At 47.4% G+C, this 17,853-nt stretch overlaps 1 protein-coding gene across 7 annotated transcripts in view; it reads right to left on the reverse strand.

Moving 5' to 3' along the window:
* NFRKB (nuclear factor related to kappaB binding protein) overlaps positions 1-17,853 on the reverse strand; it is a 39,204-nt gene that overhangs the window by 18,713 nt on the left and 2,638 nt on the right. For 4 of the 7 annotated variants that reach the window (XM_021063145.1, XM_021063147.1, XM_021063148.1 and 1 more), the window contains exons 2-12: positions 17,482-17,636; positions 14,114-14,315; positions 7,474-7,601; positions 6,139-6,313; positions 5,474-5,611; positions 4,516-4,589; positions 3,669-3,753; positions 3,144-3,324; positions 2,827-2,935; positions 2,467-2,593; positions 2,154-2,219 (exon numbers count right to left, since the gene is read on the reverse strand). In XM_021063145.1, the coding sequence (XP_020918804.1) occupies positions 2,154-2,219; positions 2,467-2,593; positions 2,827-2,935; positions 3,144-3,324; positions 3,669-3,753; positions 4,516-4,589; positions 5,474-5,611; positions 6,139-6,313; positions 7,474-7,601; positions 14,114-14,315; positions 17,482-17,616 (1,420 nt within the window). In that variant the 5' untranslated portion in view covers positions 17,617-17,636. The remainder of the gene's footprint in view (positions 1-2,153; positions 2,220-2,466; positions 2,594-2,826; positions 2,936-3,143; positions 3,325-3,668; positions 3,754-4,515; positions 4,590-5,473; positions 5,612-6,138; positions 6,314-7,473; positions 7,602-14,113; positions 14,316-17,481; positions 17,637-17,853) is intronic. The other 3 variants (XM_021063150.1, XM_021063151.1, XM_021063149.1) reach the window with 1 other exon arrangement.

Genomic DNA, 17,853 nt, shown 5'->3' on the forward strand with positions numbered 1-17,853 from the left:
TCCGATCCCACTACGCCTGCCAACCCCGGCTGATTTCCACCACCAGCCAGGCAGGCGGGAAGAGAGGCAGTCAGTCTCACAAGTGGCCCTCAGCTCACCAATGCCCTCAACCCTCAATCACCCCACTGAGGAATGAATCATTATTTCTTCCATGTCTTGTCCGGTCTTTATCCTACTGAATCTTTTAGGGACAATCTAGGCTACGGAGCCCGCCCCCCCGTTCCCCCCCCCAACCTCCTGACCCTCAGACTGCACGGCTTCCTGCTGACTCTGCAGTCACTGCCTCCTCCACCTGAGAGCTGATCAAGGCTTAGTCCGAGGCCCTCTTTCCTCCTTAGCACCCTCTCGCTACGCCTTTGGCTTCAATTACGGCATCTGTGCCTACAACCAACTCTACCCTGACTCTCAGGTCTGAACCCAAAGCCCACACGTGCCACTGCCTATCCAAGGTCTCCACTCCAATAACTCAAGGCAGCTCAAAGGTGGCGTGTCCAAAACTCAACTCACCACCCTCACCCGCACCCAAGCCTGGACGTCCTCCACAGCTGCCCACATCAATGGCAGGACCCCGTCCACCAGGCACTAATCTAGCAGAAGTGACCCCAGACAGCCTTCTTCCTTCATGTGCCACACCTGATCCATACCAAGTCCTCTGGCTTTTCCCACCTAAAACTTTCTCAAATTCACCCGTTGTCTCTATCCAGGTCCAGAGTATCATCGTCTCATGCAGGCTTGTGTGATCTTGAATTGCACCTTTCCAGCACCGCAGACTCCCGCTGGTCCTCCAGGGGAGTGCGCTTCCCCTTCGCCCATCCAGCTGGTCCCTACTCGTCGTTATTACCTCCCAGACCACACACGGCTCCAGTGCCCCATAATAAACGTCCAGCCCCACCAGAACTCTCCCTTACAGAATGCACACGTCTGTTACTTCACTTGAGTGAGTATTTGTTCCCCAAACCAACCTTAGACCCCACAAGGGGAGCACACTAACTCACAAAAAAACATTATATCCCCCAGCACTTGACGGTGCCTGACACCTAGGAGGTGGATAAATGTAAAGAATGAAAGAATCCACTGCTTTCACAATCTTCTTTCCCTATTTCTCTTCACAGACCACTGAAGAGTCGAGAAAGGTTTGTGCATTTCCACAAGAAATCAACACTGAATCCTCATCTCCATCACCAAGTAACACTCTCCAAGTTATTTCAGGTATACAATACTACCACAACTTACACAGTAAGGGGAAGTCTACTAATTTCTAACAATAAGAGGCTGCTCTTTAGAAATAGCTTTACTCAGGGCTGCCCAACACATCATCCTCAAGAGCAAAGCCCGTTTTAAGAAAGAAAAGTAATCAGGAGATCCCGTCATGGCTCAGCAGAAAGGAAAGTCCAACTAGCATCCATGAGGACTCATGTTCGATCCCTGGCCTCGCTCAGTGGGTTAAGGATTTGGCACTACTGTGAGCTGTAGTGTAAGTCACAGACGAGGCTCAGATCCTGTGGTTCCTGTGGCTCTGGCTCTGGCCAGCAGCTATAGCTCCAATTCAGCCCCTAGCCTGGGAACCTCCATATGCTGCGGTGCAGCCCTAAAAAAATAGAAGACCAAAAAAAAGAAAGAAAAATAATCATATTGTTACACGTTAATCTGAAACCATAATTATGATTGACATAAATGTAGGTGTTACTGGAAACTACCCCATAGATTTAAATTAGCCCCAGAGTGCTTCAGAACAGAAGGGCAACTCCACCTTGACTAAAACCCCATGGCAGTGAACTCAGACCCAAGGGTCTCAAAGAGGTCTTGAAGGATTCTCTTACTGAGCAAAATAAGCTTTAATATGGGAGTTCCCATCATGGCTCAGTGGTAACAAACCCAGCCAGCATCCATGAGGACACGGGTTTGATCCCTGGCCTCGCCCAGTGGGTTAAGGATCCCGCATTGCTATGACCTGTGGTGTAGGTCATAGACAAGGCTCGGGTCTGGAATTGCTGTGGCTGTGGAATCGGTCAGCAGCTGCAGCTCTGATTCCACCCCTAGCCTGGGAACCAAATTTCTCCTGGCCTGCACTGACTGGAAGGCACAAGAAGCTTAGGGGAGGAGACGAGAGAAGGAAAACCTACTGTAGCAGGAAGCTGACATGCATTACTCACCAAGCAATTTCCATTGCTGGGTCTTCTCTTTGAATTCAACAAAAGGAGAGAAGCTGGAAGGTACAGCTGCAAGAAACGGATCCCATGAACAAGCCACACAAGTTGCAGAGTCCTAAACTCAGAATAATTGACAGCCCTGAGCTCTGAGATTAATGCCTGTGTGTTCATGGCAGATCAGGAGCAGAGGCTGCCAAGTCATGGCTTCATGCAAAGCCATAACGGATCCCACCAGTAAAGCTGCAGTTTACTATGAGAATTTATTAGACAAAGGGCGGGAAACACTGACCCTACAGAAAAAAAAAAAGTACCTTACCACGGCTTTCCCCAGCAAGATACTGCAGGGCTGGTAACACCAACTCCGCCCAGTTGGGGGCTGCAGAAAACCAGCTATTGAGGGAGCTGGCGGGTGATGACTGCCAGTCCAAAACGCGCTCTTCTAGCTGAGGGGAAGTAAAGCAGAACCCAGTCAGATTTCATTTCACACCGGCAATTCTACGGCTGTGCCGGGGCAAGCTGGCTATCTCTGTCCAGCCTGCCCAAGTCACAAAGCAAGTGAGATGCAGAGCTGTAGGGGAGTTCTGCAGAACTGAGTTCTGCTTCTCAAGCCACAGACCAACAAAGATTTCTACAGTCTGAAGCTCTGCTGTACACCTGACTTTCCCAAAACTCTTACCATAGGAAGGCTAGCCTGCCCCTCTAGCAGCAAGATCTCCAGGAGAAGAGAGAAGAAGCTGGAAGATATTTCATTGATTCCAAGACATGGCTTGAGGTCTTCAAGAGGCCTAATGAGGGAAGATAAATTAAGAACAACCGAAAGACCAAGAACACATTGCCAGGTTGCTTTAGGCCTTCCAAAGCTCGTAGTAGTCATAAAAATGTTCAGCAAAGGACCACACACTTTCCTGAGAAGGCTCCCTGATCAGCCCGGCCCAGCTCAAAGCAAGCACAGCAGTGGCTGCAGCCCTGAGCCCAATCCTGTTGCTCACTTACTCCTCCTTGATGGCAGGTATGGCCAGTGGAGATGGAGCCTGTGAGAGCGGAGGGAGCCCTTCAGTACCACTTAGCGGTTCAGCCAGATCCTCTGCCTCTGACTTGATCATTTTTATTTTCTTCTTCTTCTTTTCCTCTTTTTCTTTAACTCTTTTTTTAAGGACAGCCAAGTCATACAGGGCTGGGGGGAAAAAAGCAACACAAATCACAGAACTGCAGTTTCTACATCAGGAAATGAGGGGTTTTATCTGCATATTATTTTCCCGAGGCCCTTCAGTAAAAGAAAGATCTCAGTAATGAGACATATACTTTTTCTTTTCCCAAACCAAATCTAATGAGTGATTTAAAGTCAATGATCCATTATACTGATTATATATTTCCTATCTATAAATCGATAAGAGGCAGTAAGAAAACAAAGGTCATTAGCAAGAAGGCTGCTACAGTTTCATTTCTTTTGCCACATGGACAGGCCTGTGTAATCTACCACCAGTCAGTTGATGGCCACATACAGAGGATGTCCTTTACCTGCGAGGGAGCCCTTCCTGCCGGCATTTACTCGTGTCATGATGTCACTGAGAGTCAGGTCCCCCGTCAAGAGGTCCGGGTGATCCTAGATGTGATAGTCAGAGATCTGTTGGTGCTAAAAAGGAGCTAAAACTGTTGGTGATTGTGCCGACATACCCAACAAATACAATTAGATGCCAGGTGTGCTTGAGAAAAGGCACAGAGACAAAGACTCTTTATCACAGGGCAGGGGAGGATCCCCTTCCATGTGCGCGTTTACAAAGCTGTTTTCAAGTCCTTATTTTCTATGCCCTTCAAACAGTCTTCTTAAGTGCTACTATACCTTCCAAAGACTGAAATGGGGTTCAGAGAAATTAAGGGCTTTGCCCAACAGCATCTTAAGTGGAAAAGACAGAGACAGAACTCAGTTCTGACCCCATGTCTCCCCACTCTGCCTTGTTCCTCCACTGGGCGCCCTGGCTGGCGTCACCCCAAGTTGGCAGGATAGAGGAACGGAGTGGGAAAGCACAGGCTCTGCCGCTTGGCCCTGCCACTTACTGGCCGTGAGGCGCAAGACAAGCTCCCTAAGCTCTCTGCGCACTGCTAACCGGACAGAAGGCTTCACACAGCAGCCTGTTCACGGTGTGGGCCTAAAGCCCAGATCAGTAAGCACCCCTTACAGAGGCAAAGCGCTGTCTTCGTCACACATCTCTGGTGTTTACGGGCCTCCCACACAACTCATGTCCCCAATAAGGACCAGGAAAGAGGATGTGGGACAAGGAGGTACTGACTCCCTGCACCTTCCTCAGGATACCCCATCCAGAGAGATCAAATGGAAAACCTACTGACCAACCCCCTCGGATCTTACTGGCTGATGCTTCCGCTTCTCATGGTGCTTCTTTAACATTATCTTCAGGTCACTGTCCCCCAGCTCTATTTTATCTGAGAGAAAAGGAACCAAACCACGTGGACGGTCATTCGCTCCCACAAGGCTGAAATGCACATCTTTCTGGTCATCATAATATTCAAAAGTAAGATATTTTCTGAGTTTCCCTTCTGACCCTGGTGCATACGACAAGCACCATCCTTGAAACACTCACAGCTCAACGCTGAAGTTTTTCTGTCCTTTGGTGGATAATAATGACCTAAGCTACTCCTAAAACACCTAGAACTTTCTCAACATTCTTCTTTGATTCCTGTAACAATTAAAGGTATTCTCACAGAGAAGCTGAGAAATTGCTACAGGTCTGGTTACCCCTTTGATGTTAATACTGAATTGTCCCTTAGTATTTTGACTTAAATTATCAAAACAAATAAATGACTGAATTTATCTTTTTTGTGTGTGTCTTTTTCTAGGGCCACACCCGCGACATATGGGGGTTCCCAGGCTAGGGGTCCAATCAGAGCTGTAGCCACCGGCCTACGCCACAGCCAAGCCGGATCTGAGCCGCAGATGCGACCTACACCACAGCTCAGGGCACGCCAGATCCTTAACCTACTCAGCAAGGCCAGGGATCGAAACTGCAACCTCATGGTTCCTAGTCGGATTTGTTAACCACCAAATCACGATGGGAACTCCCGAATTTATCTTGATTTAAGATTCTATTTTCCTTAAAGCTAGCTCCAGATCACTCTGGAGGGAAATTTTCAAAACAAAGGAAGGCCAGCAGACTTACCTACTTGTAAAAAAGTGGAACCACCCAAAAACAACCTCTCCAATCTCCTGGTTCTAAGGAACACTGTTTTGTCTCCTGGCAGGAAGGGCCCAGGGTATCTCACCCGCGTACAGACCCCCTGAGTGTCCATGGGACCAGCTCAGTGCTCACCTGCGGTTTTCATGTCGGTGGTGGCAAGCGTGGGCACCACCCGCAGGGGCACCGCAGGGCTAGGAGAGCGTGCTGGAGAGCTCGGAAGCCATGAGCTGAGATCTTCAAAAGAAAATTTTTCTTGTAAATCCAACGCGGCTGTGGACTCCAATAGGGGAGATTGGGTAAGTGGCCATTTGGGTTCAAGAAGGCTAAGCCAACAAGAGGGAGGCAGGCTCCACCATTCCTTCCTGACCCTTCCCCAGATGGACTGGAGCACTTAGGTCACTTCCAGGACCTCCTTCCAGGAGGAGAGACTTCAACAGAGCGGGGGGGTCGCACTGCAAAGCCCGCAGTCACTACTACTGTCCTGTAGGGGAAAAGCAGCTCTCTCAAGCGGCCAACAGGACCAGAGAGCCTGCGGGGAGGGCCCTGCCTTGCCTACGGGGGCTCGGCTCACTGAATGCCAGTGAATAAGCACCAGGGGCAGCAAAGTCTGCAGTCACAACCCCCCAAAGAGGAGAGTCTCAGGGCCCGAGGACCAGGGGCTCTGAGTCCCACAGCACCACCTCAGGCAGACCATGGGGGTGGCTGCCCTACTGGGACAGAATGGCCACCACTGGCTCCAACCAAACAGCTGGTGATGCAGATCAACGCTCAGCTCCCAGGAGCTCGAGGACACGCACCTTCCTCATCAGACGATAAGGCTGTGTCCCCACACTCCTCCTTCACCTCCCGCAGGACCTTCAAGTAGCGCTGCTGGGTCCGCCACTCCCGCTCCTCAGGGGTGCGGGATGGTGAGGGCCGCTTCTGCCTGGAGGGGAAGGCAGGACCACTCCGCCGGGCCATCTCCAGGAGGTCCTAGAAGAGACGGGATGGGATGCAGGGCCTCATTCAAAGCCTGTTCTGCCACATTCTCCAGGTCTACACTATCTTCTCTTCACTGTTTAACAAGCTCAATTCCCTCCCTCCGGATCACAAAGAAGATGCCTAGACATGAATAAAAGGGGCCTATGTTGATTATGACGAAAAAAGTCCTAGTTCTGAGTGTTGCACTGCTCCACTGAGAATAAATACTTACAACAGAAGTTCCCTTCGTGGCTCTGTGGTTAACGAACCCAACTAGGATCCATGAGGATGTGGGTTTGATCCTTGGCCTCGCTCAGTGGGTTAAGAATCCAGCATTGCCATGAGCTGTGGTATGGGTCAAAGATGCGCCTCTGATCTGGCGTTGCTGTGGCTGTGGTGTAGACCGGCAGCTATAGCCCCAATTGGACTCCTAGCCTGGGAACCTCCGTATGCCGCAGGTGTGGCCCTAAAAAGCAAAGCAAAGCATAAAAAAAAAAAAAAAAAAAAAAAAACCTTACACCAGACACCCAAATATTTCCAAACCAAAACTTAAAGGACCATTAAGGCCAGAACAACTTGGCCTCAAAGAATCTAAAGCTGATCCAGACCCGACAGGCACGTGCACATCAACTTTAGGGCAACCGGCTTCTCCTTCACGACCCACCATGGATCTGAAAGCCACTTCTTTTTCACCAATTTTATGATGTGTTCTTTTTTTTTACCCCCTGTTCTAGCATTTCTGAAATCAGGGAACATCTTAAAATGTATCATAAGAAAGATGGAGTTCCCATCATGGCGCAGTGGTTAACGAATCCGACTAGGAACCATGAGGTTGCGGGTTCGGTCCCTGCCCTTGCTCAGTGGGTTAACCATCCGGCGTTGCCGTGAGCTGTGGTGTAGGTTGCAGACACGGCTCGGATCCTGCGTTGCTGTGGCTCTGGCGTAGACCAGCGGCTACAGCTCTGATTCGACCCCTAGCCTGGGAACCTCCATATGCTGCGGGAGTGGCCCAAGAAATAGCAAAAAAGACAAAAAAAAAGACAAAAAAAAAAAAACGTATCATAAGAAAGAAAGATACACTTAGTTGTGTCTGGGCTTAACTCGTAGCTTGTTTCCTTAGTGGGACCTTCTGTTTTTGCCCCTGAACCCACCCAGCTCCTGGCTGCACTTACATTCCGGGAGGCCAGGATCTGCTTCAGCAGCCGGTGGAAGTACTGCTGCTGGGAGCTGAGGTAGCGCTTGTACTGCGACTTGAAGCACAGCTGCCGGTACTTGACCACCTCCGGGTTGAAATGTCCATCTGCAAAGAACAGGCACAGCACGGGTACATCAGCCTAGGACAGTTAGGAAGGTGGTAAACTCTGCACTGAGTGGAAGACAGTGTGGAGGAAAGAGAGCCTGCAGTCCAGGGGCAGAGACAGAAACCAGACCAGCCAGCAGGTAACTGGTACTCTACTCTCTTAAGTGCTGTGAGGAAACTCACCTGAAACAACTGTAAAAGGCAAGAAGAGGAGTTCCCGTTGTGACGCGGTGGTTAACGAATCTGACTAGGAACCATGAAGTTGTGGGTTCGGTCCCTGCCCTTGCTCAGTGGGTTAAGGATCCGGCGTTGCCGTGAGCTGTGGTGTAGGTTGCAGACGTGGCTCGGATCCCGAGTTGCTGTGGCTCTGGCGTAGGCTGGTGGCTACAGCTCCGATTCGACCCCTAGCCTGAACCTCCATATGCTGAGGGAGCGGTCCAAGAAATGGCAAAAAGACAAAACAAAACAAAACAAAACAAAACAAAAAAAAAAAGGCAAGAAGAGTTAAATCAGAAAAGGGATCTCTAAACAAAGATACATTAAATGAGGTCTGAGTAAAGCAACTGTGGCAAAACGTTAACAAGTGATAAACAGAGATGAAAGTTTTATGGATGTTCACGGTATGTACTGTTTTCCAAATTTTTTTTTAATTAATTTTTTTGGGCGTCTTTTTAGGGCCACACTAAAGGCATATAGAAGTTCCCAGGCTAGGGGTCGAATCAGAGCTGTAGCTGCCACAGCCACAGCAATTCCAGATCTGAGTCGAGCCACAGCTTATGGCAACACCAGATCCTCAACCCACTGAGCAAGGACAGGGATCAAACCTGAATCCTCACGGATACTTTTCAGGTTCATTATTGATAAGCCACAAATGGAACTCCCCCAACTTCTCTATGTTTAAAAAATTTCAGTTCTCATTGTACCTCAGCAGGTTAAGAACCCAACATAGTATCCATGAGGATGCAGGTTTGATCCCTGACCTTGCTCAGTGGGCTAAGGATCTGGCATTGGTGCAAGTTGGGACACAGATCACAGATGCGGCTCAGATCTGGTGTTGCCGTGGCTGTGGTGTAGGCTGACAGCTGCAGCTCCAATTTGACCCCTGGCCTGGGAAGTTCCATATGCTGCAGGTGCGGTAGCCATGAAAAGAAAACGAAAGAGAAAATTTTTCAAAATTAAAAATTGGTAAGGAAATTAAGTAGGAATTTTTAAAATAAGTAAAAACAAAGAAAAGGCAGAAGAAACAGCATGTGCCAAGGTAGGCCCTGAAGCAAGGAAGAATGTGGCACATTCCAACACTTGAAATGTCAGTAGGATGAAAGCCCAGTGGGGTGAGCTGAGAAGTGAGATGGGCCAAGCAGCGGGTGAGCCAAGCAATGGCACGAGATGATCTGGGAGTTGGGCAGAGGTCACAGCACACAGAACCTGTAGGTCACAGCCTGTAGTCTGGGCCTTTATCCTGAGCACAATGGAAACCATCTGAAGGGTTTCAAACAGGAGAATGACTCAGCCAAGAGCACAGAGACAGAAAACCACTGTAGTGGTCTAGTGAGGACAGTGGGCTACTCCAACTTCTTCCCTCCACACTGAGGGTAAAATGAGGCCCTCGGGGCCCTTCATCATCAATCCCCCCAGCCCCATTGGCTGTTTCCTGAGCAGACCCTACCTCACAAGACCTTCGTACTGAAGTTCCCGCTTCCTGTAATGCTTCCAACTAAGCATGCATGGCTGGCTCCGTCCAAACACACCTCATCACAGAAGCCTCACCCAGCCACCAGGTCTGAAACAGCTCCTTCCCCTCACCCCCAGTCCCACGGCCCTTCCTCACTCTTTGCAGTGCTGAACACCAACAAACACTCCCTTGGCTGTCGTCTGAGTCTCCCCACTGCTGGCCACTAGAAAGTAAGATCGTGACTTACCTCCAGAACCTTGAAGAATATCTGGCACATCCTGGCTGATTAGTAAACAGTGATTAAGTGAAGGGAAGTAGAGAGACTTGAGATGTATCTCAAAGGAGAACAGTTAGACCTACTGACAGTCTGGATGCTGGGGTGGAAGGGGAGCAATGGAGAGGTCAACTGAGGGCAGCACCTAGATAACTGGACATGAGCAAGTGGTACCATCACAGGCGATAGGAAGAGAGAGGTCTGTTCTGGAAAATGAGATGTGAGCAGGCGGGCTACAATGAGAACTGAGGGGAAAGATGGAGAAGCTAATCTCTGAGAGCGAAAATTAAGGCATCCAAGTACATGACGTTCCTTCTTTCTTTCTGACACTCCAAGGTAACTGATAACAGCAAACACTTAGAACAGTACCTGACATGTAACTGCCACCATATAAAGGTCTTGCATATATTAACTTTCCACTTCATCTTCACAAACCCCCATAAAAGGAAGGTACTGCTACAGCCTCATTCTACAGATGAAGAGCCTGAGGCATAGAGAAACTAAATAACTTGCCTAGGGTCACACGCTTAATCAAAGGCAAAATCAGGTCTGAACACCAGAAGTCCAGCTCCAGAGCCCAAGCTCTTAACCACCGTGTTACACTATGGTGAGGAAACAGGAAATTTGACCTTCAAGAAAAGCAACAAGAGTTAAATGCTACTGATGCTGATAAATAGAAACTGGATGAACAGTCTACTTATTTGGCTCTGCACTTCTCTAAGTTACCTTTCCTTTAATCTTTAATTTCCCACACTTTCTGACAGCCATCTGACAGCACTGCCTCTATTAAAATAATGCTTTGAGTATATGGAAGAAAATACAGTATTAAAATTAATTTAATTGCTTTTACTATTCTTAATGCAGCCTCAGGAAATTCTTTCATTGAACATGCGGCTCATGTGGTATTTCTACTGGCCTTGCTGGGCCAGAGAGCAGTGGAAAAGGAAACTGCAGCACCAGGTGAGGTGGAAGAAGGGGACAACAGAGCCTTGTAGGCTGTTTTTTGTTTTTGTTTTGTTGTCTTTTCTAGGGCCGCACCTGCGGCATATGGAGGTTCCCAGGCTAGGGGTCGAATCCGAGCTGTAGCCACCAGCCTACGCAAGAGCCACAGCAATGCAGGATCCAAGCCACATTTGTGACCTACACCACAACTCATGGCAACACAGGATCCTTAACCCACTGAGTGAGGTCAGGGATCGAACCCACAACCTCATGGTTCCTAGCTGGATTCATTAACCACTGAACCACTACGGAAACTCCTAGGCTGTGTTTTTTACTCCAAGTGAAGGTGATTGGTAAATACTCTGAAAAGTGAAATTTTGAGATGAGCACGCTTGGTTGCTATGTGGAGGTGGAGGCTGGACCAGACCTGGCAAGAGTCTCTGCTGAAGAGCTGGTGGGTGAGGGCAGGCCAGTAGGGAGGGAGAGCGGGCCATGCAGCAGGGCAGAGGCCGGACGTGAGCAGGCACGGGCTCAGCACAGGTTGGGGGCTCAGCACAGGGTGGGGTGTGGGGTGGGCCACTAATGCAAAGCAGGGACCTCAAGATCGAGAGGGCATCAAATTGCAGACAAAGAGAACTAAAAAGCATCTGCTGGTTTGTAAATTACACGTTCAATGAAAAGGATGGAGCAGAGAAAAAAAAAAATGACCACTGGAACAGCTAGCAAAACAGGAATATGGATGACAATATAGATAGCAAAATATCAACATTAAATTTTATGCTGAATAACAGAAAGTACATACAGAAAATCTATTTTCTATATTCCTGAATTTGATCATTTCTGGTTACGTAAGAGAACATTCCTGCTCTTCACAGATGAATACTGAAAAATTAGGAGCCTTATGTCTGCAATACTCTCAAATGGTTTGGCAAATACGGTAACAGTGGTGATAATAAAAAATGACAAGAAAATAAATGTGGCAAAATGTTAATAGTTTGGTGAACCTGGTGAGGCATATGTGGGGATCTATTATAAATTCTTCTAACATTTTTCTGTACATTTGAAGTTTAAAAAGTTGAAGGTGGGAGTTCCCTTTGTGGCTCAGCAGTAACAAACCCGACTAGCATCCATGAGGATGTGGGTTCGATCCCAGGCCTCACTCAGTGGGTTAAGGATCTGGTGTTGCTGTGAACTGTGGTGTAGGTCACAGATTCGGCTCAGATCTGGCATTGCTGTGGCTGTGGTGTAGGCCAGCAGCTGCAGCTCTGATTCAACCCCTACCCTAGGAACGTCCACATGCCACAAGTGTGGCCCTAAAAAGACAAAAACAAAAAAACAAAAAAACCACCCTTGAAGGTGTCAGCAGGCGCAATCTCCATAAGGTAATAGGAAACAGCCACAAGGGGAAGACGGCTATGGATGCCTTTCAAGAAGTTCAGAGAAAAAGAAAAATGACAGATGATGAGGAAAGGAATAGATGGTTAAGGACGTTCTTAGTACGAGACCCTTGATCACATCTACAGGCTGAAAAAGAACTAGTGGCGTGAATACGCCCCACCGAACAGTTCACTGAGACACGAGCTCCCAGAGGACATAGAAGATGAAAGGATCAAGAGCAGAGGTTAACCTTAAACAGAAGAAAAAAAATCCTTCCTCTGAGACAAGTAAAGAAGGTCAGGATGGACGGACATAGTAAGCTGGGGAGCATGATGACAATCCCGTCCTGTAGCAAACAGGAGGCAGGGAGCTTGACAGGCACTCGGAACCTAAGGCAAAGGTGACTATTCACAGGAGCTCCTGTTGTGGCACAATGGAAACGAATCCGACTAGGAACCATGAGGTTGTGAGTTCGATCCCTGGCCTCGCTCAGTGGGTTAAGGATCCGGCATCGATGTGAGCTGTGGTGTAGGCCGAAAACGCAGCTCAGATCTGGCATGGCTGTGGCTGTGGCATAGGCTGGCAGCTATAAGCTCCAATTCGCACCTAAACTAGGAACTTTCATATGCCACTTCTGGTTGCGTAAGAAAACATTCTTGCTCTTCAAGGAAAAAAGGGGGGAGGCTTTTGGGAAATGAGATTATCATATGGTCCCCAAGTATCACCTTACAGATTGCTTCTTAATTATAAGGGAGCTTCCAATGTGGCAGAGTGGGTTAAGAATCTGACTGCAGCAGCTTGGGTCATACAGAGGTATGGGTTCAATCTCTAACCTGGCACAGTGGGTCAAGGATCTGGCATTGCCACAGCTGTGGTGTAGGTCTCAGCTGCAGCTGGGATTCAATCCCTGACCCAGGAACTTCCATATGCCACATATGAAACCAAAAAAAAATAAATAAAGTTATAAGGAAAAAAAGGTACCCTTACAGCCAGGAGGTCTGGCAGACACCACATAACCAAGTGATCAAACGCACTGTTACCAACAATGTCACGAGCCCTGAGGTGTGAGCAGGGAAAAAAATGACACTTCCCATCTCCTACTCTGGGCAAAATGTTTAACCCAAGTTAACTGTGAGGAAGCAAGAAAATAATTTCCCGGAAAGCAGGACATTTTACAATTCAAGTGTCCCGGCCTCTCACAAATGTCAGAATTTTGAAAGACAAGGTGAAAAAAGACAGAGGGCCAGAGATTCAGGGAGCTAAGAGACAGGAGTTCCAAACACAATGCATGAACCTTGAGGGGATCCTGGATTTCAAAGTCAACCATAAAGGACACTTGGGAACTGAGAAAAACCTGAATATGGAATATTCTATGATGTTATTTGTTCAATTCAGAGCTTCCTGGGTATGATGATCTAAGACTGTGATTATGCAGAAAGACGTCTTTGTTAAGAGATACACACATGCTGAAGTGCTTGGTGATTAAGTGTCAGGTTTTCTGCAGAAACAGTGTATGTGCATTATACATATATGTACATGTGATAAAGCAAATGGTAAGCTGTTTTTAATGATTTCTGATGGCTAGTCATAAAGGGTGCCGCTAAGAAGTTAATAATGTTTTACCTCTTGATTGGGGTGGTGCTTACACAGATGAGTTATTACAACAAATCAATAAGCAAAACAATGACTTATATGCTCTATGTAAGTCAAAAGAAATTTTTTTCCCCATGGCATATGGAAGTTCCTGGGCCAGGGACTGAACCCATGGCAGCAGCCCACACGATAGCAGTGACAACACCAGACCCTTAACCCACTGCACCACAAGGGAACTCTGAATTTTTTTTTCTTTTCTTTTTAGGGAGGTACATACGGCATATGCAAAGTCCCGGCTGGGAGTTCAATCAGAGCTGCAGCTGCCAGCCTACACCACAGCTACAGCAATGCCAGATTCAAGCTGCATCTGTGACTTATACCACAGCTCATGGCAATGCCACATACTTAGCCCACTAAGCGAGGTCAGGGATCGAACCTGCATCCTCATGGGTACCAGTCGGGTTTGTTACCACTGAGCCACCACCAGGAACTCCTGAAACTTTTTACTAAAAGAACAGCCTAGGCAGCAAAGTCGCATGAAACCGAGTCAGCGTCTGTATGTAACAGCAGACAGAATAAAACGCAGGAGGAGGCACACAAGTGGGTGTGTTCCCATCCTCCACCCCCTCAGACCCAGAACGCCCGGCCACATACCTCGGAAAAGCTTCTGGGCAATGTGCAGAGGGTTTCCAAAGCGGAAGTTCTCCCCGCTGAAGAGGGCGAGGATGAGCTGACTTTGCTGCTGGATACTGTCTTCAGGAAAGTGGGGCAGGAACTGCTGGAGGTGCTCACGCTGGGAGTCACTCAGTACTTCCTGCCACGTTGAGAGGCTGACTACATCAAAGAATATCTCGGGCTAGAGAATCAAGAAGAGCAGGAGGAAAGCGAACAAGAAAGAAATGATGTTCTTAAAAGTATTCTGTGCATGAAATGGTAAAAGACATGTTGTGCCACCATCACTACATCTAAGTTTTTACATTTTTTAAACAAACATAAAATGATCTTTACTCATTTTTTAAACAGGCGAGTTTTAAAAATTCCACTGATCTTTCCTCACTTCTAAAAACTTGAGAGATTGGGAGAGATTACATAAAAGCCACAATCTTATACCCAACATTAAAGCATTATTCAGAGGAAATGAGCTCAGGAGAGAGAATTCCGTTTGGAAACCACTTCTGCCAACAAGGGCTATTATGATGGTGGACATCCAGGCTCAGCTGAGAATGAGTGGCAGGAGAGTCAACATGGGGAGTTCCCACTGTGGCTCAGCAGGTTATGAACCCAACTAGTCTTCATGAGGATGCAGGTTCGATCCCTGGACTTGCTCAGTGGGTTAAGGACCCAGCGCTGATGTGAGCTATGATGTAGGTCACAGATGTGGCTGAGATCCCGCTTGCTGTGGCTGTGGCATAGGCCAGCAGTTGTTGCTCTCATTCGACCCCTAGCCTGGGAACCTCCATATGCCACAGGTGCAGACCTATAAAGGGGAAAAAAAAAAAAAAATACCACAGAGCAAACCCCATAAAAACAAAAGAATAATTAATACAAAAGACAGGAGTTACCTGTGGGGGGAATGTAGGGGGAGGAAATGGGGAAGGGTACAAGGGCTTGAATGGTACTGGCAACTTTCTTCTTAACCAAAGTAGGGGTTACATGGATATTTTATCATTGCTTAAACTGTAAATATATGTATTTTTTACATTCTTATGTCTGATACCTTTCACTTTTTTGTGTGCATGTGGCAGAACACACGGCATATGGAAGTTCCCAGGCTAGGGACTGAATCTGAGCTGCAGCTTCGTCCTACCACAGCTGTGGCAATGCCAATCTTTTAACCCACTGAGCCAGGCCAGGGGTCGAACCCAGGCCACTGTAGTCAGGTTCTTAACCCACTGTGCCATAGCAGGAACTCCCCTTTCACTTTTTAATTAAAAAGAGTTTGACTGGATCAAGGACAGGGGGGGAAAGGGGAAGCAGCAGGCAGTCAAGAAAGGAGCAAGGAATCTCTAAGCACATTCAATACTTGTGACTCTATCGTAAGGACAATGGGGAGCCACTGGTGGGTTTATGCAGGAGATGACCCAGAAACCCAACCACCTGCCAGGTGTCTCAACACGCATGCTCCAAAGCACCTCCTGCTCTCTGTCCAAGATCTTCCCCAGCAAACCCATTTCTGCATATCACGTTATTCCCGGCATTGTAGCATCTGGCATCAAGTAGACACTTAAATAAAACAAGTATTTGCTGACTAAATGAATGGCAGAAAGTCACTTGCTTGAAAGTGTGTGCAAAGAAAACATGGATAGGAAAGATACACAGCCATTTCTTCTTTTTTTTTTTTTTTTTTTTTTGTCTTTTTGCCATTTCTGGGGCCGTTCCCACAGCATACAGAGGTTCCCAGGCTAGGGATCCAATCAGAGCTGTAGCTGCCGGCCTACGCCAGAGCCACAGCAATGTGGGATCCGAGCCGCGTCTGCGACCTACACCACAGCTCATGACAACGCTGGATCCTTAACACTGAGTGAGGCCAGGGATCGAACCCACAACCTCATGGTTCCTAGTCACACTCAATTTCCGCTAAGCCACGACGGGAACTCCAGTGACTTTAATTTTATCTACAATTTCTGACAAGTTATGAAAAAATATCTGAACCCTATATGACTAAATTATCTCCCAAAACTAAATGATGCACAGATGTTCGCCATGATACTCTACATTCTCTGAATTATGGCAAAATTATGTTTGCCACAGTTCAAACGTATATGAATTATATGAAACATAGTTCCTATGTTTGAACTAAGGCAAAATAAACAAGATAAATAAACATGTCTCGGCATACCTAGTGCCTTGCACATAAGCACTTAGTAAATGGTAGCCACCTTAATGACTACACAGCCTGCCTCTGAAAATGGTCAAAAGCACACTGTTAATGCCATTCCAGGGAACATAGCATTAATTGACCAGAAAATTGGTTACCTTATAAAAAGAGATAATATGGTGGGTTTTGGAGTTCCTGTTGTGGCTCAGTGATTAACGAATCCGACTAGGAACCATGAGGTTGTGGGTTCAATCCCTGGCCTCAATCAGCGGGTCAAGGATCCAGCGCTGCTGTGGCTGTGGTGTAGGCCAGCAGCTACAGTTCCAATTCAAGCCTGGGAACCTCCATGTGCTGCCAGTATGGCCCTAAAAAGACCCGCAAAAAAAGAAAAAAGTTGGGTTTTGTTTCATGATTCACAACATGAGTAAAAACATTAGAATTAATGTAAAGATATACACAATTCTGCCCTTAAATATGCAACTTCTTGTTAATTGCCAAAAATTATCTTGTTAAAATATGGCTTATATATTAACAGGTTAACACTTTATTAAACGTGCAGAACGTAGCTTAATTTTCTTCAGTAATGTGAAAATTAAATAGACTTTGCACTTTAAAAAAAAGGAGTTCGTGCTGCAGCACAACGAGATCAGAGGTGTCTCTGCAGCACCAGGACACAGGTCTGATCCCTGGTCCAGTACAGTGGGTTAAAAGAGTGCACCTAGGAGTTCCTGTCGTGGCGCAGTGGTTAACAAATCCGACTAGGAACCATGAGGTTGCGGGTTCGGTCCCTGCCCTTGCTCAGTGGGGTAACGATCTGGCATTGCTGTGAGCTGTGGTGTGGGTCGAAGGCGCAGCTCAGATCCCGCATTGCTGTGGCTCTGGCGTAGGCCTGTGGCTACGGCTCCGATTCGACCCCTAGCCTGGCAACCTCCATATGCCGAGGGAGTGGCCCAAGAAATAGCAAAAAATAAAATTTAAGAAAAAAAAAAAAAAAAAAGAGTGCACCTAGAGTGTAGGTTGCAACAGCAGCTCGGATCTGATTCCTGGCCCAGGAACTCCATATGCCATGGAGCGGACAAAAAAGAAGAGAGACAGAAATCACTCTGGCTGCAATGGAGAAAATCAAACAGAAAGCCTGCAGAGTGTGGAAAAGGTTGAGAAAAATGGTTAGAAAGGAAAAGATGGGTGCAATGTCACTACTCACATCCTCCAGAAGGTCCTCAGGCAGGCTGACCCTAGTGCCCCCCAGGAGGCAGTCCTCCATGATCCGAGTGCCATGTCCATCGCCACACGGGCCCAGTTCCAAGGGATCTGTCAGCATGTGGTCCAAGGAATCCATTGCTTATGCTCCACAGTAACCTAGACAAATAAATGCATCAGACCACGACACAGGCAAAAATTCCAGGGATCTGTTGACACAAAGCCTCCTTCTCAAAATACTCTGGCCCAGAAAACATTCAATCTCGAATGTATTCTTTTTTTTTTTTCCTTCTGCTTTTTAGGGCTATACCTGCAGCATATATGGAACTTCCCAGGCTAGGGGTCTAATCCATACACAGCCATACCAGATCTGAGC

The sequence above is a fragment of the Sus scrofa genome, chromosome 9, assembly GCF_000003025.6.
Source record: "Sus scrofa isolate TJ Tabasco breed Duroc chromosome 9, Sscrofa11.1, whole genome shotgun sequence".
Lineage (NCBI taxonomy): Eukaryota > Metazoa > Chordata > Mammalia > Artiodactyla > Suidae > Sus > Sus scrofa.